This window comes from Anopheles funestus, chromosome 3RL (assembly GCF_943734845.2).
Source record: "Anopheles funestus chromosome 3RL, idAnoFuneDA-416_04, whole genome shotgun sequence".
NCBI classification, from domain to species: Eukaryota; Metazoa; Arthropoda; class Insecta; order Diptera; family Culicidae; genus Anopheles; species Anopheles funestus.
This window is the reverse complement of record NC_064599.1, coordinates 53,613,761-53,638,481: the sequence shown is the minus strand read 5'-3', so window position 1 is coordinate 53,638,481 and position 24,721 is coordinate 53,613,761. Positions and strand designations below refer to the sequence as shown.

Below are 24,721 nucleotides of genomic sequence, written 5' to 3'. Positions count from 1 at the left end.
TGAATTTACGGGAGCAAATTAGTACAAACCTTTTCACAGGTTTCCATTTAAAGTGGAGCTTTTGGTGTGGTTTTTTTATTAAACTAAAAAAAACACACATTGCACTTAGTTAGGCTATAAGAAGATTTGAGACTACCTAATTCTACCATTTCGGCAATATACCATCTGTGTGCCGATGTGTGGACTAAAAGCCTTATGACAAACAATCCAATATTAGCCGAAAAGTGATACTGGTTATCGTTTGCCGGCGAAAAGCATGGTAAAAACACGAAACCAATATGGGTAGCAATAGCAGGACAACGATAGTTGTGTATTTGTGTGCGTGTCGAGGAAATTGAATTTTCCCTGCCCACCATGGCGCCGACTACGCCACACAGAGTCTCAGTCTTGTACCGGCCCAGCATCCCCGTGGTGAGCAATTGCGCTGGGAAAGGGGTGTGCGAAGAAACTACCGGTAGGGTAGAAAATGAAAGTGAGAAGCTGTATGTGGTTACGTGGAAGAGAAGAGCGTGCGTGAATATAGGCAGGATGTATCAATCTACTGGTTCGCGGAAATTGCCTTTCGTGATCGCATCGAACTCTGCGGTGGGACGACCCTATTCGGTGGTGTGATTTGAGGAAGGAGCGGTTCGTGGTGATGGTGGTAAAACGTCTCGTTGATCGATCGAGCATCCTGATTAGATTTTTTGGGGTTAGTATGGGGAGTACAAGTACCGAGTGAAATTTTCTTCCTTTGGGCAGTGTCTACGTAAAGGTCAAGTCGAAGTCAATATCTCGAGCTTGAGATGGTCGGAAATTGCAAGATTAACATTCGCATCGGACGGTCTAAAGATTATCATTGTTAGCATAAGACAAAATAAATTAACAATCTGAAGATGCTCCAGCTTAGTCGTTAGGGTATTGCAGGAATCTTAAAAAAAAAACATCTCCATCGGATTTTTGACATGCACCTGAAGGTGAGTTGTGAGTGGCCAAATGTTTGAATTGTGGCCTGCATTTTGTAAATATTTATGCGAGATCTATGTTTAATAAACCATCGTGCTAAGGTCTTTCACTAGCGTCACTGATGAAATGTCCGGCAATGTATGTCTCGCCTTAAAATCTAAAGAACTTCGCTCCCCTTCCGGCACACAGCTTGGGTTTGGGTTTGGCCATGTTTTCCTACCAACAGTGCCATGTACTAGCGAAGGGCAAGAAATGTAAACTATCGTTTCCTTACGGAGATGGGCTCACACACAGGAAGGTTAACGCGTGTCGCCTCATCATTCAAAAAGGTCTTGTAATGAGCGCGCGCGCGTTCCTGAGATTATGACGAGTAAGATATATTTGGATGATGGTTCAGGTCTCCAGTATGGTAGAAGGGGCAAACGTGTTGTGTGTAACTACAAAAGAATGAATGTATCAAACTTTAAGCGAAAGAGAGGAAAATGTTTGTTTATGTAGATGTCCGGCGCAGGGTGCAGCAACTACAAAAGTCCCTCTAATGCATCGTATGGCGGTTCGGGGGACACCCTCTCTTTGTTCCCTTTTCTTCCGATCGCTGTTGGTGGGGTTCGTTTTTTTCGACCGTACAATGTCCCGTTTATGAACGGAACCGTGGAAATGTGAAATTTTCGACGCCTGTGGCCTCATGGGCGACCCCGTAAGCGTCCGATGCAGATTGGCCGTTAACTGACACGGTTGGAGTAAACTATTCCGCTGTTGAACGGTTTACCGCGGCAGTACAATTAGGTATAGTTTATCTTACACTGCTTTGTTTGGTGGGGAACTCTCCCGGAAGGTGTTGGCGGAATCGTGTCGGGTACGTGAAGTAACATTGAAGAGCACATTAACATCATCAGTAAAATTGATGGCGAAAAGTGCGGGATATTGTGTTGATGTGTAATTAGCATTAAATTGGCATTTATGGCCGGCTAAGCTATTGCAGATACATAAAATGTCAAACGTGTTCCATGTATTAATTACATATCTATTTGTTTACTGATGGAGGAGTGTTCAAAAACAGTCTAAGTTTTAGGCACTGTGCACACGCTGACATCTGTTTTTGGGAGTGACTTTAAATGCATTTACGAGCTACCATGTCTGGTGTAATTCTTGTGACGTAGTTAATCAGCCAGAATCTACAATGTTTTATGAGTTTCAGCATAACGAATTCGATTTATCACTGGCCTTGGCCTGCTACAGGAGCTCTTTAAACCGCTCAAGGTATTTATTTTTAGTCTTTTTCTTCCAAAGATTCATACGTTTTAGGCAATATCATCGTCGAAGATGGAATGATCGCCAATGGCTCTGTAAAGTCATTGGTGATCCTATTATGATATTTTTTCCTGAGATTCTAACCCATCTGCCATTTTTTTGTAGACAATCTATTCTTGAAATACATCAATAATACGGCGAAATCCACGTGACTTTATTTCTCACATTAGTCGGATATCATTCAGTATATCGTTTGTACTTCGTAATAAAGGATTGAGTTCTTATTTTCAATTTACGAAACACATCCAAAAATTAATATTTTCAAGTGTTTTCAACAAGTTAAGCCAAATTTTACTTAAACTAATGATTGTACTGATAAAGTATGAAGTATTTTCACAGATAGAAAATTGAGTTCATCATACGAAAACTCCATGAACTGTCAAATTTTTAAATTCGAGTATCTTGAATTCGCCTAACTCGTTTATGGCGTAACGCAGGGAATGACTGTACAACCGTAGAATATCAATGTCTGGGTTACTAGTCATAGCATATGTTTATGATTTAGATACATAACATGTAGATAAACATTGGAAAGAGTACCAACAAGTTCTTGTTATCGATAATTGAAACATCTTGATGATTTATATTTCGGCAAACTCGACTAGGATTCTTTGACTCGTAGAACGCACAGACGAGTAACTCTTTTTATGTTATTGTCATTCAGTAATATTGTAGAATAAATTAGTACGCGTAGAATAATAATCACAGGGTAAAGCATGAAATTTTGCGATTTTGCACCTCTCTTCATTAAACTTATCTATTAGGTCATGTCTTCAAGACTTGTAGATTAATTTATCCAAATTTTTCGACTATGTCCAGATCAACCTTCGGAGTATTAAACCTTAGATAGGGTTTTTGTTACAATTTTCAAGAACCCGTTGGGCAACTGTGTTTTTCAAGTCACGCTGAGCTCAGGCGCTCGAGTGCTTTAGAAGTACGTGACGAATCGAATGTATTTGAAGTGGTGGTTTAAAGTTGCGTACAGCGCAACTGCACGCCGTGGATGAAGTTGAAAGAAATTCATTCATAAGTTTTTTCTTGGTCCCTTTACTCCTTCCTCACTTTTTACCAGTTCGCCCGTTCTGAAGAGTCACGGAGCATCCGTTTTCAATGTTATATTGATGAGGTTACAACCGGAAAAAGGTTATTCCTTACCGGTTGCTTACCGCCCGTTTGAATGATCTTCACGCCTCGCAGCTTCACATGTGACCGAGTTCGATGATCATTGCGGCAGCAGCGGTAAGCACGCACTATGCAAGCGGAAAAATGGTCTGGAATATGTTGTATTAAGTTGCTTTCTTTTTGTTCTGCTATTTCCCTCTCTTTTTGAGTGGGTGCCCACTCATAAGTGTTAATGAAAAGTGCATCCACCACTGGCAGACTGGCAAGTGGCAGCCGTTGTGCTCTGGGCAGTGTTTAAGAGCAGCAGAAGTAGACGACGAAGGCTATGCTGTACAGTTGCAGTTTGCTGAATGGTTGCGATGCACAGACTCGAGGTTGAAAGTCTCACATGGCGGCCTACGCAATGAACAATCAACTGCATTCTTGCGGTTGCGATTGCGTTGACTGGAAATAAAGAATAGTCTCGTGGCAAAGCGATGCAGTGTGATGCGGTTTGCCAATGCCATTATTTTCAGCATTGTGATCATTCTTGACCGTTACGATGTAAAACGGGTTGATGATGATGTGGGGGATAAGCTGCTTAATAATTCATTAGTGTTGCAGCGTCCTGCCCGGTGGTGCGACAGTTTTATGCTGTTGAAGACGTACCAATCGCACGAAGGACATCATCGTGTGGCAATAGTTGTGTACTATGCATCGGTTTATCGCGGCAATCATGTTAAATGCAGCGGCGAATGAATTAAATTCGATTTCATGTAGCGAAAATTATATGTGTGTGTATGCCGTTCAATGTGGAATGTTGGCTTGCTAATGGCAGAATAAAGCCTTCCATGTTTTTAATGTTTCATTTAAATATTTATATTTGTTAATTATAAAGTATCAACTAAATATAATTGTGTTGACTTTGCATTTGAAAAAGCAAAACGAAAGAAAACATTCTTATAAATGATATGAAAAATAATTTAAATCATAATATTTTTTCGAAGAAGATTATTTGTACCAACATAAAAAAAAACATTATGCACTCTAAGCATTATGAGTATAAATATTGATAGGTTTAGAAAAAAATGACATTGAACCAATGAAGCTAACAAAATAAATAACAGTCAGTCATCAATCTCGGAAATTAGCAAATGAATGATGATCTCTCCAGGGAGGTTTTCCGCACTCCATTCCACACGATTGCCGTGAAAGTTTGCTCTCACCAGGGCATGGATGATGGACAAATGAGCAAAAATGTTTTTTTTTCTATTCCACTTTTGTTCGCTGTCGTGCACTTGAGCATATTTCCACTAATTGCTGTCATTTTCGCCTGCAAATTGCAAATCATCACTTTTCGGGGAGGAGACCGTCCGACTCTCGTTATGCCATGGTTATGCGGTTTTTTTTGGGGAGCCGACATGATGAGGCAGTGCTTTCGGACATATGGTCGGTGAGGCCGCGGTCGAATCGCTGCGCGAAACCAACATCGCCTGTATGCATGTATGTTTATTTCAACTTTCTCCTGTCAACATCAATTTGGCAGCAGCGCCGGGGCTTTCTTTCTGTTTTCCGAACATCGAGTGAATCTCGGGGAAAAGAGCCGCCCTGTTTTTTTGTGTGTTTTTTTTTTGTTCCTTTAATGTTCATTCGGTTATGCTGAAAACGTGTTTCACCACGTGTTGTGCTCTCATCCTGTGGTAACAATAAAAAAAATCATTTTCACCAGAGATCGAGTTGGTTGGTTGCTGTTGTTGTTTGTCTTCCATTTTGAAACGATACCTTCGGCTCACCACATTCCCACGGTTCGTTCGGTTTAGGGAGGAGGAAGTTTGGTTAACTAAACACACGTTACCGGCGCTGGTTCGATGCAACCGGGGCGCCAAAGCTTCCCTTTAAACCCGTGTCAAATGATACGACCCCGAAAATAGCGATCACTTAACATTCTGATCCACCATGGCTTCCATGCCGTGGTCCGTCGGCTTGGAATTTCATTTCTTTCCGCAGCACTAAGTAAGATGCTAGGGCTGGGTGTGGTGCTTGTTTTGGGGTGGTAGTGGCACGAGAGGGGTACGTGTCAGCAAACAATGCGTACTCCATCATGTGTTTGCCGCGTATCATAATCAACTGCATTTGGTCGACGGGTCAGTGGAAATGTCTCTGTCGTTCCTTCCTATCAATTACCTAATGCTTTATTAATTGAAAGATTAATGGTGGTCGAGTGGCATTATGGGAGATGTGGGAGCGTTTTGGGTTTGGTGCGTTTTTAGGGAGCGTGACCCATTGATGTGTACGGACGTTTCGAACCAGAATACAGATATCTGTTTGGATAGTAATAGCTGATGGATACATAGCTGGGTGCAAATGATTGAATTCTGAAGCTGCTCGAGCATCATTGCTCTTGTCCAGTGCTCTATGGGAACATGTACACAAACCATTATTCTTTATTTACGGATTCCAAAGCACATAATGGTTATTTTTATAGCCTTTTGTTTAATATTAGCTTGGGGTGAATACGAGCCAAAACCAATCAAAGAAACACATTCGGATGTGGGAATACTGGGTAGCTACATAGATTTCAAACTAAATTTCTCATCACTTTTACTTTTGCATTTACTTTTCACTTGAAACGTGCAATTTTATTGATTATTATTTTATCATTTTTCTCTCTTTGCAGGTAAGCAGTTTCGGTTTTTCGGCAGGAGAAAGGAACCGATTTACGATAAACGTCTTCCTTGCTTTTGAAAGGTTTGACATGAATTTATTTTTGCGTAAAATATTTACCTGAATTTCCCAATTTAAATTTATTGCTCATTACTAAGCATTTTGGTGAATAGTTCATTGCAACAGCCTTAGTAAACTCTCTAATCTACGTTAATTGCTGGTACGCTTGTGTAATGAAGTACCTTTCCGGGTCATGCAGTTAGAAACCATCATCTGCACACGGTTGGTAAGAGAAATTTGGATGCAAACTAACGGTCATAAATAAAAACAAAACAGCTACGAAAAAAAGGCTCATCGGATGATACCAAGACCGTGCCGACAAGTAACGCAAATGATTGTAACACAAACGGAAACGATTACGAACGCGCCCGATTATACGATGGCGTAGTATCGTTCTCTAACACTAACGGCTTCACCGATCTAACGGCTTTCGTGTCTGTCACACATTGATGTTCGTGACCGGTGGAGAGTTTTTTTTTTTGGACGGAAACTTGAAGCACCGCAGCGCCACCCGTTGGTGACCATTGGCAGCACGGTCCCAGATGTGCAACAGGTTATTCGATACGTGGATGTGTCACAGTTGCTTTGTGATGCTTTTCCACGATAACTTCCGAGCCTGTCGCCGTATGCCGGAAGTTGATGACAATTAGTCAAAAATAGACAACCATCCGACAATGTGAGTGGAATAATGTGCCTACCGGAACTGGCGAGAAACGAGCCAAAGGTGGATAAAACAATCGAAACAAACAGGCGATAAAACAAAAAAGAAACGGCTATCGCCATGCGCTCAATGATGGTTTGTGGGTTGATAATCTAGCAAATACCTGTTGCATTATATGTGGTTGATTTGATTAAAATTTAATTTTGAAAATGTTTTCATATTGTTGGATGCAAATTCCGCTTTTCTTCTAAATTGACGAACCTTTTTGATTTGAAGCAATTTCGCTGTCAAGTAAAAATGTAACGTCGCGTTACATGTTACAGACGATAACGGATGGCTTGACACACATGTTACAACTCCCGACATGTAGCTAAAATACTACTACAAGTCGTAAACAGATGCATTTGCAGGTAACTTTATTTTTTCTCGCAAACAATAGACTTGCTGGGCGGCAAGCGACGAACTGTCTGTCCGGTAGAGTTATGTCGGGATGTTTCCAGCCCTACTCTGTCCGTCCGGTTTTAGCTTCGTTCGGACGAATTCTCGGTGCGGTTGGGATGGATGAAGGGTGTGATAGTACTTGGTAGCGCAAAAAAAAACAGGTGAGCTATTGAGTGGGTGGGTGGGTTGGTGCGGTAATAAAATATGCGATTTGCCACACGCTTATGCAATTAATTTACATACGATAGTGGATGACAAAGCATACCGGCACCACCCACTAACCACCCCTCGGCCTCTCCCTTTCCTCCGGTTGAGGGGTCGCAATCTTTTCTCTTCCATCTCTTCTTGGCAGCCATACCATATCACACACTGGTCGTGTGCTGTTTAGTTGATGGTGGCGTATATGAGTGGCGCAATGTGATTCTGCTATTCTGGTACGGCTATGTGTTGCCATTCACTTGATGATTTTTTTTGTTTTCATCGCCAGTTTGCGAAAGGCACACGGTTTGCGGAAGTGTTTTGCCGGACCGTTCTCCGCTAGCGCTAGAAAATGGTTGCACAAACACACTCACCAACTCGGTGGTAAATCAAATGCACACATCTCACATCACTCACTTGCCTGGAATGGATCAGTTTGTTGCTGCCTAATGGTTACATTAGTGAGGTATGTGACAGGCACAGAATATTCTATGTTAAGTGCGCTTCTGAATGTAGACGAGATGCATGAGAATTAATGTGACAAGAACAAAAAAATCGAGCAAATAGCGAGGATAGCTCAAGGACTATTGTTTACTGTCAAGGAGTAATTTAATCAGGTTAAGCATTATATTGGAGTAGGCGAACGTTAAATGAAAACAATGAAGTTTCAGTTATTGAAATTAATGTATCCTCCTTAATTTAATTTTAATGTACAGTTTTCATTTTGAATTGTGTTTGAAACCTGCTGAGATGAAGATATTACTTCGAGATCTGATGAGATAAATACTGTTCATAGAAATGCAATTCTGAAAATCAATCTTGAAACAATGTGTTTACTCCGTCAAGATCTTATCGAACGACGTACCTTACGATCGATCCCGTTGGAATGTTTATTACCTCTTCGGTTCCTTTGGAATGTCCGATAAATTCCGTCGATCACGATCTTGCCTCCCTAGTGTTTTGTTGCATATTGCTGCATATTCCCTTCATGATCAAAACAAAGAATTGTCGAGTTATGCATTATTTTTGCACTGAGAACATTTACATTTCCACCGAACACTCGCATCAGCACTAATTGAAGGTTACGATAGGATCGGTCGTTTTGCTTGCACTATATACAATCAAATATGAATTAGATGAAGAGATATAGTAGATGTACGCAGCACAAAATAAATTAGCTATAATTTTTATATCAGGGTGACAGTGTGATTTTTCGAGACAGTATTATTTTTTTGAATGGAAAAAAATATCAATTTACCGACGTTTTCCGGTTCATTTGCTGCACTGTACGGTAAAGAAGAGTTGTTTTTAAATTTTGTTTAGAAATAGGCTTATTGAAGGTTTCTTCTCACACTAGTTGCGGTTTTTGTGGGTTATTTATTCTTTGGCATTGGTAGTGAGACCAGTGAGAATGGCAGTTGTGGTTAAATTGTACTGCCAAGTAGGCATCTACCTAACTACAGGTTAATAAAATTGAAAGGGTTGAAACAGCTCAGAAGTACCCATTTGCTAGTTTCGTTCAGCCAGTGTGGCAAAAAAAACGAGAATAATGCACACGCTCGGGTAAGCAAATCGGTATCGGGTTGATGGGAAATGAATTGAGAACTTCTCAGCTCTCAGTTGTATGTTTTGTTTTCAACAGCATCAATGAAGATGAGATTTGAAGCGAATATGGTTGATTTTATTGCGTCGTGTTTTCTAAGAATCTTGTCGATTCATGAGGTTAGCGATACGCGAGCAGAAAGGGGGAAAAGAGGAGGCAAACGATCAGCGATCGGAACATGCATCGACAAGCGGTGCAATAATTCATAAAATTGCCCATAGCAAACGGTTTAGTGAGACGCATGCAAGTGTGTGCGCGCGCTACGAGGCACGCCGCAAAGAATGCAGTAATCTTATTAAAATGTTTACTTAAACAGTCATCATTGACATGGTCTATGGTGCGTCAAATGCGGTCGGGCAAGCTGTACTGCCGAGCGATGCAGGAATGTTGGAGAACGGAATTGATCCCTTTTGGGGTTGTGGTGGGTTTGGGGGAGAAGGGGAATTGGTTGTCTATGCATATTTCAAACTGCATTTGGTTAGGCGACGACAATTCAGTGCACATATCCCGCGCACATGTCGGTGAAACTGTTCATCGACGTGTGATGGCTCTTTTCCGGGTGTATGGTTCCTGATGTGGTGAAGAAATCGTTCGGGGAGTAGCGGCACAATATGCAACGGAGACCGAGGGTAGAATCGCCTGGTGTTTGTTTTTATTTCATTTTCACTCGGTAGTTCTGTCACGTTGCGGAACGCATAAATTGCGCATCGAAGCGGTGGTGAATGGAATATTAGACATTTAATGTAATTGTCTTCTGGAAACTGATGGAGAGCGAATGGAGTTCAGCGGGGAAAAGAGTATCTTAGAATAATTGGGGGAGAAATTTAATTGCAGGAATATTATGTACGATCGGATATAAACTGGAAATAAGAAGTTTGAAGTGGTTATTTTATTTAAAGACTTTAAAATGTAAACTTATCTCATTACTATTTTTGCTTGTTTTTAAAAATGCTCGCGAACAAAAGAAAAACTTTCCACTGTTCTATACCACCCATTTTGATACGATTTTTGAAGAGAAAGTTTACATGATGGCATGACTGTTGCTTTAGATTTTATCTACCGCACTTAGGAAAATTGTTTAATTTAAACTTACCGTTGAGTTATCGTAATGATCGCAAAAAATAATTTAAAAAATAATTGCTTTTCTTACTGTTTCTATACTACGCATTCAGCTTTGGTTTGCTTCTTGGTTAAACATCAGTGAAAGTGGCCACAAATTGCGATTTAAACAATCCTACACTAATCATTCGTGTCTGTGTGTACGCGGTAGCAAACCCCTGCGCAAACACATTTCACTGCTCGTCGCATTGTTCGTAATGGAAAATGGGTGTGAAAAAAACATTTCCGATAGATCTGTAAACGATCGCGAAACGGACGGCATCTTCATCTGGCAGCTTTTTGAAGCAACGTTGGGGGCAGGCTTTCGGTTGCGGTTGAGCAGCTTATGTTTACCTCTAGATTTTCCTGCTTTTTCACGCCATGTCGTTAGCTACTGTATTAATTTATCTTCGGCTTTACCGTTTGTAATGTGATTTTTCATGGTGTTTTTTTTTGTTATTTCTTGAGAGCTTTTCGGATTCCAATATGAAGCTTATTTTGCATTGAGAGATTATTTGTTTTAAATTGGTTTCTGGTTCAAGTGGTAAAGTAGAAGCATTTTGTTTTTAGATTATGTTCAAGTTCAATTGGAATATGTTAAGGACATGTGCATTTTTTTCCATTTTTGTTAAGCTTTCTCAACATACACCTTTACAGAGCTTTGTGTCATGCCAGATGTGTCAGTCAAGAATGCTTTGAGCAGTATCGATATTCCATCCATATTCCACTTGTAAAGAACCCAGAAACGGCTTCAACTTTGGCATCAAAAACCGAAAGCTTTAATTTTTAATTGATTGTATAAAACAAAATTCTCAACTGAAGGAGAAATATTTTTTTTCGTGTTAAAATTAGAGAATCATAGCAAAATACTACATCTATTACATCTATATCTGCAAACTTCATCTCAAAAGCTCTTTTATCGTCCAAATTGACATTGTGAGATTTTTCTCGTCACGAAATTTCCCAATCGTCTGGCTGTATTTGAACGGAAAATATATTTAAATTTCGAAAACTCTTTGCACCATGTTAGAAATATTGTATTCTTTGCTGATATAGCTAATTTAGCACAAATCCATTAAATCCTAATGATATCTGCTTACACGTCTTCGTGACCATTGTCATCGACGCGTTTTCTTCACCCTTAAATGCCTCCCAAAATGGATGATGACTGGGTTAGGGCAATCATAAGCTTTGCCGGGTGCGATCTTGCGAGGAAGGAGGGCGTAGAAAATAGGTGCTAACGAGTGCCGGAGATGTAGCTAATTAATTTTCCGTAGTAATCGCCGTCGTCGCCACGTGGCCTAGTGTGCTGCTGTGCCAAACGTTAGGCGCCGCAAGTCATCGAATTTCCGGCGGATAGATTTAGAGCACACAATTTCCACGGTCTTCTTCTTCTTGGCTTAACGACCTTACAGGTCACGCCGGCCATTTCTGGCTTACTAGACTTATTTTACCACGTAGCCGGATAGTCAGTCCTTGCTACGGGGGGACGGTCCGGATGGGATTTGAACCCGGTCCGGCCGTGTGGACTGGCGCCGTTTATCACATGCACCACCGAGCCGCCCCTAATTTCCACGGTGTGATGCCCAAAAACCCCGCCTTTCGGAGCGTTTTGCCGCGGGTCGACATTGTATCTAACACCCTGTTTGGTGTGGGCCCCCCCCCATAATTGTGGTTTATTACGCGCAGAGGGTTCACATTACTCGCGCCTCTTTCGTCTATGTATCGCTCTTTGCAACGGGCGAAAGTTATGGTCAGAGTTCGCTTTCATTGTTGGAAAAGCGGAAACAGAGGTGCCCGTTGATGCACCATGGGTTTTCACATTCGGTTGCGTTTTGGGGGCTCCCGCTAGAATAGCTGTGTGGTGATCATCATTGAATTTCGCTTGGAAATTATTATCTCCGTTATGATTTGGGAGTAATTAGCTTGTTTTTTTTTCCTCCTTTCTGTTGATTTCCTCTAGCCTATCGGGACTTTAAAGTCTTATCGGTTGCGCTTTCGTTGGCCCAGGTATGAAGTGGTTTACACGCTTTACGAGGTGAAAAACGGGCTGATTATTGTTCACACAAAATGAAAGCAGCAACGAGATTGACCCAGATAGAGAGTACCGTCTAAAATTTGGATACCAAAAAACAAGCTCGAACAAAATGGTTAGTTTGTTCGTGCATTATTGTTGCCCACAGTGAAACGGGAATGTGTTTTTAAATTTTGTAGTCTGGTGGGAAAAGATTCATACACTGGTGAAGCTATTATGCATAATAATTAAGAAAAAGAAAATCAAATTATGTGTTCTAATGACAGTACTTGCATTAATAATTTCAAACAGTTTTTTTTTCAATTTCAAAATGTATATTTACCGTCTAATTATTCTAATGAGAATGTTCTGAAGTTAATGGGCAAACAGAAATGTATTCATGGCGAAGCAGAGTAACGATAAACATGAGCTGAATGAATCATTAGAAATGATAACATGATTAGCATTTGCCGAACTGTTGTATGTGTCACAAACTCCCTAAATCGCTCACTTTCAAGCGGTTGAAATAAAGTGTTCCCTTGATGTTAGCATGGGCGTAAGAACTCTCGCACAACAGTCCCCCCAAAAACGTTCTCTACCGAGCCCCACCTCTTCCGTTCGGGTTTAGGTTGAGCAGAAAGGGATGCAGTCCAACGGAGCTTGAACAAATATTGACCCTTTTCCAATGTATACCCGGTGCGCCCGCTCAACATACCACGGACTTTTGCCTCGCTGGAGTGAAAGGCAAACAGTAATCCACACCTTCCGTCTCGGTGTGCGGCGAAAGCAATCCGTGTCTCGAAGGCGCCAACCAACAACACCCATCCAATAATGTTGTACCGGGGGTTTGAGGAGGTTTTTTTTGGGCGCTTTTGGGTCAAACTTTGCTGTGGTGGTGGTGGGTCCTATATGCCGATGCCGTGCACGATCAATCGGGATGGTCCGACCCGGGTGAAGTGTTTTCCTAGAGTAAACAAACCTAACCTCACTTTGAGTGCTGCTGATGAGCGCCTCACTCGAGTTAGTTGAGATGTGTTTTTTTTTTACAGAAATCTTTAGACCCTTTAGCTATTGTAGAGATATTTTGTCAAAGATTGAACCATTAATTGTTTCTTCCATTTTATTCGTTTATTAGTGAAAAGTATGAACGAGGTACAATTTTTATGTTTGAAGTGAGTTATAGTTTGGCGAAATTGTTACTCTTTTCTTTTTCATTTAGCTTTGTTGACAAACCTTTTTTCTGCGGAACAGCTATACAAAGGACAAGCCATACCGTTAACAGGACGAGGTTGCTCAATTGCATTGCAGATTTTCGTTGAGAAATTGCTCAAGTGCCCTGCAGTAGGACCTACTTCAACCATACTTTAAACCGCCTGTATCTATGCAATACGCTTTCATAGTCACTCAAAAATAATGATACCATCTCTACTACAAAAAAAAACAAAGTTCATTGACTTTTTCGTTTTGATTCATACAATCGTGCGATGGCGATGAAGAAAGATCTTCAAACAAAAAATAATACTCTGCCTCTCTTGACATAATAAAAAAAGGATGACCAAAGAGATAGTGTTGTGGGACGCGGTTCAGCATCAGTTAGCTATTGAACGTTAGTGCAAAACAGAAGCGAAACGAGATCTCGACGATAGTTTGGAGTGTTTTTGATAGAAGGGAAGAAAGGAAAAGGTACATACAAAACCGAAAATATGTTTTCGACCATTCGACCGATGGACAGGTTTTTCGGTTTTCTTTAGTGATCTCGGTTTTGCCGACACATTCCAGCAAACGAAAGTGGAATGTCCAACGATGAGACTTTCCATTCGGGGGAGAAGCGTTGGCATTCTCCCTTTCTACGGATGATGAAATCTTTATCGTCGAGCATCATCGATGGTCGTTGACCACGAAACACACAGGGTAGGATGTGTTGTTTGCTGTGACACGCATTACGTGAGTTGATTAAAGTTATCTAATCCATGGACGAAAAGCTGTTGTTTGTGATGGGGTGTAAAAATTTCTCTTATTTTTGCATGTCCTTCTTTTGTAGGTGAGTTGTAACAGTATGTTTCGGGTTTCCTGTGTGTTACAAACTATCTCCAAAATCTTTAGAAATGAAAGACACGTCATATATCCGCTGGAATTTGTGTTGGGTGAAGGATGGAATCATCGTAAGAAAATTCCATTCATTCCAGGGCAGGTTTTCTTTCGCTCCAGTCCGCAGTCTCCACAGGGACAGGGTGCGGGATGTTGAATAGAGGTACAAAAAAAAACAACAACAACCACATTCGTTTTCGTTCGTTTAGCGTTCGTGCTCGCGTGTTGCTGTATTTATGCTGGCGAGCGTGCGAGTCTTTATGTTTCTAATTATGCGCCGTTGCCGTTTGTTCGCGCGTTAGAAGCAACGCCTAAGCGACAATAATGAGTCTCGCGAGCGTGTGGTATTGCTTTCCGCACACGACACGTCCACATCGTTTGGTCTGACGCTCTTTTGCTCATTAAACAACTTTCGGTGGGCGGGTGATGGTGCGCCTTCAATTATGCAAATCATCGCCCCATCATCGTGTCCCATCAAGACCGACTCGTGGACCGGGCCCCGACTTGTTGAAGTCATAGAATGCGGAAGAGGACGTCTCATCAGATGGTGACCTCGCCGACCGCAGGCACGTAACCTTACCGGTGACAAACGGTGAGCTGATTTCCGTCCCCGCAATCAGTTCCGATCGGTGTTCCGATGTTAGGCAAGGTTGTTTTTTTTTTGTTGGTGGGGGATTTGGTTGGGAATGGTTATTGTTGCCTGCTGGCATCAACGGTTCTAGTGGCAGAGTTATGTATACCGCCGGGACAACATTCCTCGGCGAGGCCTCGTGTTTTGAATGCATCATCCCAGGGTAGATTATCCTCAACGTAATCATCATCAACGTGAGCACTATCTACTCGACGAATACACCCAGACGAAGGGAGATGAAACGATGGCAGGTGTGGTTTGCTGTCGTCACGGCACGGTACGAACCATTTGGCAGCTCCTGGAACTGGAATGACCGGTTTCCGTGTGTCAAGGCTGCGTTGTGCACGGTGCGGATTCCTTCTCGATATGATGATGGTTTCCTATGGACCGATTAGATAACACCAAACGTTACAATCCTCCTTCGCCTTCGTTTCCAACCCAACCTAGCATTTACATTCCGGTGGAGTCTTGAGAAAAGGGACACTCCCTGTGTACAATGATCCACCATACCCTATAGTGTATGTGTATGAAAGTTTGCTTGACGTTTACGGGCATGTGTTGCAGTTTGTTTGCATTGATAATGAACTGTGCGCGTCTTTATCGAGGTGACAATGATTCAATTAGCATTTTAATGCAGCCCAACACAACGGTATGCAACCGGGCCAACTCCCCTGTTCGATTGAAGCAATCAGTGAGTGCGAGTAGCGCCATCTACAGGAGCAGCGACAAGGCACCGTGTGTGTGGTTTATTAAGGTGAAGTCGTTATGCATGCATGATAGGAATGGGAGTCAAGAGTGTCATGAAGAAATCGAAAATAAACGCTTTGCAGTATACCGCTCAAGAGGGTGTGCGCGAGTCTCCGCGGATGGCCCTTGTGGCGAGAAGCTATAAATTAATTGAATCGTTCGCATTCCAACGAGTTCACCATGTCTAATTGAAGAAATTTGTGGAGAAAATGAAGCATAAACTATGTACCATATCTGGATATGTTATGTGTTCGTGTATGAGCCCCATATCTTGGCATGTTTACCATGGTATTCAAAATTACCCACGACTTTTTAGAGAGAATGCGAATGGTTAGATAGTTGTGATGGTAAATTGTAATAAAAATATGCCAAATAAAAAAAACTATAGTAGTTTCAAATTTTCATTCGCTCCTTAGGCTTAAATAATAAGTCATTCATCAATTAAGATTTAAGAAGCGTTAGAAGTAAATAGTTCTTGTACCTAAGATTGTCTAAAAAACAGAAAATCTTAGGGAAGATTTTTTTATCTGTTTCCCAATAAAGATTTTTTATGGAGAATTATCCTGCTGCTGGTCACTTCATGCTGAAAAGGAAACTGATAAAAAAATACTCAAATTCTCCTACACCCGTTTTGTATGATAATCATGGCAGATTTAGCTATTTATCCAACGCTTGCCTCACAAACCAACGCCTAGATTCGCTATGTAAATGGATGCAGCATTTAAGTAAGCTTATTACGTTATGTCAGCACTACCGGCTGGTTCGCACAAACATTTGTAGCAGCTGAGTAAAAATCTTATTATTTGCGTCCGGTAGTCTTGCGAGATTAATCCCCAAAACGCTGGCACGCACTAAGAACATCCCAAAGGTGCCAAGAGTGGTGGTAGGGCGACATTAGTCTGCACAGGCAAAAAAATGGTTCCATTTGCGTCGTATTAAAGAGAGTACGAGATGGAGCAGAGAACTAAGAGGCGCATGAAAGATTCAAACCGCGCGCAAGCAACAGTGTCAAGAAAAATCTGTTCAAATAAAAAAGCGACCGGGAAAAAAAACTGGCCACAAGAAATGGGCCACACGTACACATCGGTGGAATGTGCCGTGACGGGGGGATAAAGTTCTCGACCAATCACATCCAGGAGAAAAGCCGCCTAACCACAGCCGCCCATCACACACACAAACCTCCAGGCAGGAGCTTTATATGGTTGGGTTGGTTGAGGAGGGAAAATCCGGAAAAACCTCCCTTCGTGATTCGCTTTTCCTACCATCCATATCCTGCCGTATATCATGAATGTTAGATTTTTTATGCTCGGGAAAAAGCTTCTTTCCAGACTCCATCGGTGATGACGGACGGGAGCAAATAGCAGAAATGTGCGCAACATTGGAAATGGGAATGCGTTACCACATTCCTTTTGATGTTCGGGTTTTTTTTTGTTCCAACCAAACGCCGTCTCGAAACCACCTTTATGCCATCAAACCCCATTTGCCGTTATCCGGTTTTCCCTCGTGTTTTTTTTTCATGTTGATGAGAATTTTCCTCTCTCTCTCTCTCCGTAACGGGGGAATGAAAATGTGTGTTGGAAAAGCATTTCAACAGTCGGCGTCCTAAACCGGTCTCCTGGTACTCATTTTCTCACTCACACCTATACCCAATGGCTGTAATCGTTATCCTTTTTGGCGTCTATCGCGTCTCGTGCCATTCAGGCGTTACTTTGCTGCCGTCGAATTTCCATGTTCCCCGCCTCAAGCAGGACCGTGTTTCGCGGTTGCTTTACGAACGAGTGTAATCGGTGCCACTGTTGCTAAGCACCACTACTAGCGCAGCAATTCACCCCCTTGGCTGTTTGAGAAGGGCGTGAGATAGTGGCAAATGCGCGCGCCCTGGAAATGGTGTACGCTGTCCCATAGGGATAGGCCGATCAATAATAATGTGTGTCCACGCGCGCGCCTTCCTTGCTGATAGGTGAGTGCCGTGTCGGTACGGCACCCGGCAAACCCCGGTAAACTTTTTTGATGGTTGTGTTGGTATATGTTTCTGAGTGTTTGTATGATGGTAGTGCTGATAAGGAAAATGAGAGAGATGTGTCCGGGAAGTCGTGTGTGTGTGTGTATGTGTCGTTAGGACAGTAAAAGGATATTCGTGGGCTGTTGTGTGAGTGTTCTGTGAGTACTAAATGTGGGTTCGCTCTCCACGCTAGAGTGAGAAATCCGTGGTAAAAGAGAAGAAAATAGGACGCTTTATCGTGCTGGTGCACGTTGAATTTTGCACATGGCGCAGCATTTGTGTGCCGGAAAAAACGGCCACGCCAAACGGGTTTTCCCGTCTACTTTTGCTGCTTCTTCTTGTAGCTCACAAAAAAAAATTCCGCCCATTCGTGTACACTTGCATGTATTACAAATGCAATTAGCAGACGATTTCGCTCTTTTATCTCGCAATTTTCTGCGACCACTTTAATATACTTCCAAGCGTAAAGTGAACGCTTCTATTAAATTATTAACTAAAAAGAGGTTTTGCCGGTTGCAAGTAAGCGTACCATAATGGAGGCTCACGCCGGAATACGAAGTCCCCCGGGTTAAGGGCGTGGGTGGTAATTGCAGGAGGCAGCTCGCTCGGGGTGCGACGCAATCCAGTGGTGTCTGCTCTCTACCACCACCAACACACAAAGCGAATCGTTGGAGGATAAAATTAGATTTCAGGGGAAACTAAACGAGCCGTAGCCGGCTATATCCTGGCCGGCGGCAGCGTATGCTAGGAGAGAACGCTAGCAATGTGCTCCAACAAAAGCGTCATAGGATGCGAAAAGGACAAACTAGGGCTGGAGGGAGATGGTACAGTTTTTTTTGTCTCCTCGGTTCGTTCAGCGTTTGGTGCCGTGACCGGGAACAATTCGCGTTTGCGCGCGCAATAACCCGCTGTCCACACAGACGGTTGAGACAACGGTAGATGATGTGCGGAAGAAGCGTAGGAAGTGACCAGCGGCGTCGGTGGGGATGGAAAGGGTGCAACTGTGTTAGTGTGACAGGACGCTATTCGGTCTGTTGGGGGATGGTGAAACTTTGATTTGGTCGGTCCAGATTTTGCTTTCCAATTTTTTTTTTTTGGTTGTCGAGGAAAAGCTTCACACTTCCGTGTCTGTCCCGTTCCAGGGTTTTGGAAAATTTAACACCACTAAAGCACCGCTGTCTGGGTGTGACGACCGTTTTCTATGAAAGGATACAAGCGTATAAATCATTTGTTTGCGGCATTAATGGTTTTAATGTATGCAATGGAATTGAAATTTACTGTGGCGAACTAGTCGAAACATTCTCGAATTGAACGCATTTGATATGATTTCAATTTTCGACCTAATGGCCGCCATGGGCTGCTGGGTGTTTTTTGCGAGAAGAGCATGGCTCCAACTGCTGCTAATGGCTGACATCGAAGTGTGCGCAATATGTAGGCCATTCGATGGTAACGGTCATTGAATGTGAGCAAGCTTCCACTGTTGTGTGGAACAACACTGTTAGGCTCTGGACATTTTGGACAAAGAGTCACACCTTATTGGAGGAAATTTCTCTTTTCTAAAACAAATAAATTTATACGAAATAATCCTTAAAAAAATTCTTGAAGAACATATTGAATAGAATATTAAATTACGATAAAAATAGAATAGAAAAAACAAAAAAATTAATTAAAATAAAAAACATGCTAACAATGAGAAAGTATTTCTATTTAACATCAATCAAGAACCTATGCATAATTTTTTTTTCCTTTTTTCTTTCCATCACGATCACAGAACATTGACCATAAGCTGAAGCTGCGCTCGAAGAAGGGACAGCTGCCTTTCGTCGAAGTCAATGGCGAGGAAATCGCAGACTCGACCATCATCATGCAGGAGCTGGCGACACGCTACGACAAGGACCTGGACGCCGCCCTGACCCAGGAGCAGCGCAACATTGCCCACGCGATGATTTCGATGCTGGAGAACCATCTCGTCTGGGTGGTGCTGTCGTGGCGCAGCAAGAACACCGAACAGATGCTCAAGGGTTACAAAATCAACCTCCAGCATGCCCTCGGAAGTCGTCTGCCGAACGCTTTGCTGAACTTTTTCTTCAAGTTCCAGTTCAGCCGCAAGGTAAGCAGAGTACAAAACTGTTCGAACACTCTATTGCCTGCTTTCTTATGTGTTATGTGTATGCGTTTGGTTTGTCTGTGCACCCATCTTCTTCGTTCATACTTTGTGTGACTGCTCACATCACAACTCACGAAACAAATCACGTTGAATACCACGTAGAAGCTCTTAGTGAAGAGTTGGATCAGTCTGCATGATTTGGAAGGTCTTACAACACTGCATGAACAATCAAACATCTTGCTTGCACTCATATCATACCGCTCCTTCCAGTAAGACTGTTCCGTTTGTTTCGGGGTCCTGTTTGAAGGTGAAAAATAGAGAAAGTTTCATATCATAGGAGGGCAAGGGCATAAGACGAGTGCTGACTCACAAACAAAACTTAACAAGCCCGAATTACATTCATCTCAACCATACCGTCATGTAGTGTGCACCCGTTTGTTAATCGGAACCATCCGTCCTCTAACGTCTCTAGTGTTTCCAGGGTGCTAAAAAGGTGAAAGCTCAAGGCCTGGGTGTCCATAAGCCCGAGGAGGTCGAGGAATTCGGTCGCAAGGATCTGAAGGTGCTGTCTGAGCTGCTGGCCGATAAGCCATTCTTCTTCGGCGACGAACCCACCACGGTATGCATCTGTATAGAGTTGAATTCTGACCAAGTCCCCTAACGTAACATATGCGTTCTTTCTATAATAATATTTCAGCTGGATTGTGTTGCATTCTCCGTCTTGGCACAAATCCATTTCATCCTGGACGAAGTCAAGTACGGTCTGAAGGAGTTCATGCAGGAGAACTGCCCGAATCTGGTGGGACACGTTTCGCGGATCAAGGAGCGTTGCTTCCCAGACTGGGAGGATATCTGCACCAAGCTGGATCTGAACGCACACATCCCAAAACCAGAGTAAGTAGAGAGAAATCGAATGACACAGCTGCGATGTAATCACTATTCGTTACTCATGAAATAAAATTTCGCTAAACATCTCCACATATATTTTTAGACCTGAAACAAAGGAAAACAAGGAAGGTGCTGATACGGAAAAGACCGCCGAACAGGATAAGAACGAGTCGGAAAAGGAACTCGAGAAAGATAACTCGAACGAGAAGTCCGAAAAGAAGGAGGAACCCGAGAAGGTGGTGGAAGAAAATAAAGAAAAAGAAGAGGCAGCCGCCAAATAAGGTGTGGACCGCAATGATCCGGTTCGGCCGCCGTGTGCAGCAGCAGCAGCAAAGGAAGCATTATGCTTTTTACACTATTCTACTGATGCCGTCAACTGCCAATAACCAGTGTGACGTGCCCGAAACATCCACCAGCTTCTCTTCTCGCTAGGAGAAGCCGATCAAATTCCACCTACTCTTTATGCAAGGATATATTATTTTGTAGAAAAAAAAGGGAAGGAAAATCATACCGAAATACACACGTGCGAAGTTACAGCCTGCCATCAGCGATGTATAGTGGGTGGTTTAGGAGCGAGGGTTTAGTCTTTTTCTTTTGCGTAACGTGCAGGAAGGCGTGTACGGGAATGTTTCATTTTCCTTGTCGTTTGTTTATTCGATATTTGGCGTTTTTGTCCTTTTTCCGTTTTATATAAAATTGTTTTTTTCGTATGTTGATAGTTTCTCATCGCATGCAGATAAATTTTTCGCACTATACTTTACCTTTTTACCGGGATAGCATAAAGAGATGGAGGAGTATATTAATTGAATATTATATAGAAAAGATAAAATTAAACAAAATCAGAAAAGCAGAAAGATTAATACGACATAAGTGTGCGGAACAGATGTGAAGACCAAAATGAAAATGGACGCATCGCAAAGAGAAAGAGGTGGGAGGGGGGAAAAAGGCAATCCAATATGGATGCACTGTTTAGACGAGAATGTGCCAGCATGATGATGATAACCACAGGAAGGGAAACAAACAAAAAAAAGGGGACATAAGCGATAAACAGGAAAGGGGGGGGAGAAGAGCGCGAGAATAGAAAAAAAAACGTGGAAAACGGAGTTCAGACATGACAAAAGAAGAAAAGGAAGAAGAAACAGCAGCGTTTGCGAAATTGGAAAACCCGTAAACGGAAATGGCCACTGCCGAGTAGTGTTTTGCGTTTCGCGCGCGAAAGTTGCCTCCTTCCCGGCAAAACAAAACAAAACAAAAAAAAAGAAAAAAATAAATAGAAATTACTCGTATTAAGTAAAACGGAAAATAATTAAAGCAAACACACACACGCTAAAGATGTAATGAAGAGGTACATGAGAGATGGAGTGACGCACCGGAGGAAGTGGTATAATAGTTGCATTAAACAACAGCAGGTAAAAGGGAACACCCAAAAACCAAACGCGTGCAAAGGATGAAAAGAATGAAGGAAAGGGAGTGGGCGGCGTCAAAACAGGAATAGATATGCATACAATACTCAAAAACTTTTCATTTGTGTAAAGATTTTTTGCAGGCGTAACATAAGTGGTAGACTCAAAGAAGCAAAAGTAGGTAATGAAAAACGAACAAACAGTAACAAACAAACAAACAAAAAAAAAGTCAAATAAACCTTTCGTCTGTTCAGTATTTTCGCTGAACAGAAAACGACAACTATTGCGACGAACGATGATGAGTCCCGGGGCTTATGGGGTTGTTGCGTGACGCTGTTAATGGACGATTGGAATGGAGAAAGTGCGAGAAAAGGGAATAGTTGGCTAGCTACTCGAATCGTGTGTGTATGTGTGTATGTGCGCGCAATCTGGTTTTTTGTGCTGTTGCAATTGTTCGTTTTCATTTTAGCTTCGCGAGATGAATCTCTTATTGTAGTATTCGAGTTGCTTTTTTTTAAAGCTGCTTAGCGAGGATACATAGTCAGGTCATACAGTGGCATCCGATGCCTCGTGTATTGCACAATATTTTTTTGTATTGTTCCCCTACTGGTTCCCCTTATCTCCTCCGCGCTCCATCTCTCACTCTTCTGAGCTTCATGTGCAAAACGAAGGATTTAGGAAGGAATGCAGGAAACGCATGATTAATGCGTGCGAGCGAACGATATTAGTAATTGTACAATTGCTATTGAATATTTTTATATTTTTCTTATATATTTTATATTTATAGTACTTTTATGCAACAGACACATACACACTCACATTCATACATACACACACACACATGAACAAACATAAAGAACGAAAAGGTAATGTATAATAAACGAAAATATCTCTCCCGTTTACTCATTATGCTTGTTTTTGTACGACAGTACGATGTTTAGTATGCATCACCACATACACACCAGGTGGTGGGCAGAATGTGACTAATTGTTGGTAAAAGTTTGCGAACGGAAATGTGGAAAAATCGCGTACTAAGCAGTTATATGTGAGTGTTATAAACTCAGACTAAACGGAGATGAGAATATTGAGGTTTTTTCATTAGCCTTTTCGTGTTTTATGCGCTGCGGAATAGTAATCGAATCTTCTCAACTTGCTTTTGTTGTCGTCTTACTTTTATTTGTTTTTTTTTTTGTTTTCTCTTTCCGGGTTAGTAACTGGTAACCTTACCTGCAAGCCCCTATTATGATGAAACAGTTGCAATTTACATTAGTTCTGTTTAAGTTAAGCGCAACGGACAGAATGTGAATGAATGGTAGCTTAATGTTTGCTCTATCGTTTTTAGTCTATAATTTTCTGTGCTTTTTCCAAACAAAACAATATGTAGTATGTACCATTTTTTGTAAGCTGTGTGGACGAATGAGTGGGCGGTTAGGTATTTTGTGCGATAAATATTAAATCTTTTTGTAAATTTATATGAGCCAGAATATGTTAAATGTACGCTGAGATTCTTCAAACAGTTAGTCAGACAGTGGGTTAGGAAGATCGTTAGATCGTTAGTGCGATGAAGCGGGGCTGATGATGTTGGCATATAGTAGCGGAGAAGGGAAGGTTTGCGGGATGTTCTTGTCTCGTGGCTAAAGCAAAAAAAAAAAAATGGAAACAAACCCACGTAAAAAAACGCGATGAAAATCTCTTGCAATGCAGGGATTGTATTACAGCGCGCCATCAGGAATTTTTCGATGAAACGATAAAATCATAAAGAATAAATCAAACACTCAACTCATACGTTCGCTCTCTCCCCAAAAATAGTAAAATAAACCCCCCAAATACACATTTCGAATTTCAACTAGAATGATCGTGCAGATTTGAAACTGTAGAAAAAAAAACATCGCCAAATCCACTGATCATCACAGCATCCCCAGCAACAACTTTATATATAAAGAAAAACAAATGCATACATACTACCACGTACATAAAACATTCAAACATACATCCATATAAATGCGTACATTTAGGCGTAACTATTTGGTGAACAGCATCCAATAAAGGAAAGGGAAAAATGGAAGGAAATAAATTGATATGAACCACGACAACAGTTCAAACGATAGCGTACTGTGCGGAACTGGAAGCTGTAACAAAACAAGAAGGTTAGTAATTTACTAAATATAAATTATTTTAAAGAAAGAAAGAATTTTTTTGTTTACACACAATCATAATTATAGGAATGGAAATTGAATGGAACCTTATGTTGAAGAAATGTTTCTTTATACAACCGTATTAAAAATTTCTTATTTGTTTTTTTCTAATAATTAAAAACCGTAATCGAATTGCACTGTATGAATGAACCATTTACATTTGAATATTACAGTTTGCAATTCATTGCACATTTCTGGCTTTATCTGGAACTTGATTTTGTATTGGTTGTACAAATCATAGGCCCGGTGGAATATGTGGTAGTGGTGTCGGTCTTATACGACAGGACCGGTTACTACATCCCATACGGGCCATACCCCAAGATATAGGACTAACTATCCCACTACTGATAAATAAACTCATAGAAAGCCAGAAAATTGCTTGGTAAGATATTCAAGGCAGTAGAGTCACAAAGAAGAAAACTACACAACCGGAAAGTCCTTTTTTGCCACGCAGAGCAGGCCCAGAATTGATTCGATCTTCAATGTATTTGGTCGATCGTGGAAACACGAGGTCATAAGTCTACTCCTCGTTGTTTGATTCCCTTATTTAAACCATACAGCGAG

At 41.7% G+C, this 24,721-nt stretch overlaps 1 protein-coding gene across 6 annotated transcripts in view; it reads left to right on the top strand.

The window, feature by feature from the left end:
• The window catches only part of LOC125768774 (failed axon connections), a 48,152-nt gene extending 24,088 nt beyond the window's left edge, over positions 1–24,064 (top strand). For 5 of the 6 annotated variants that reach the window (XM_049436866.1, XM_049436867.1, XM_049436868.1 and 2 more), the window contains exons 3-6: positions 19,336–19,674; positions 20,144–20,290; positions 20,369–20,565; positions 20,663–24,064. In XM_049436866.1, coding sequence (XP_049292823.1) covers positions 19,336–19,674; positions 20,144–20,290; positions 20,369–20,565; positions 20,663–20,840 — 861 coding nt within the window. In that variant the 3' untranslated portion in view covers positions 20,841–24,064. The remainder of the gene's footprint in view (positions 1–19,335; positions 19,675–20,143; positions 20,291–20,368; positions 20,566–20,662) is intronic. The other variant, XM_049436871.1, reaches the window with a different exon arrangement.
• Positions 24,065–24,721: the final 657 nt, after the last annotated feature.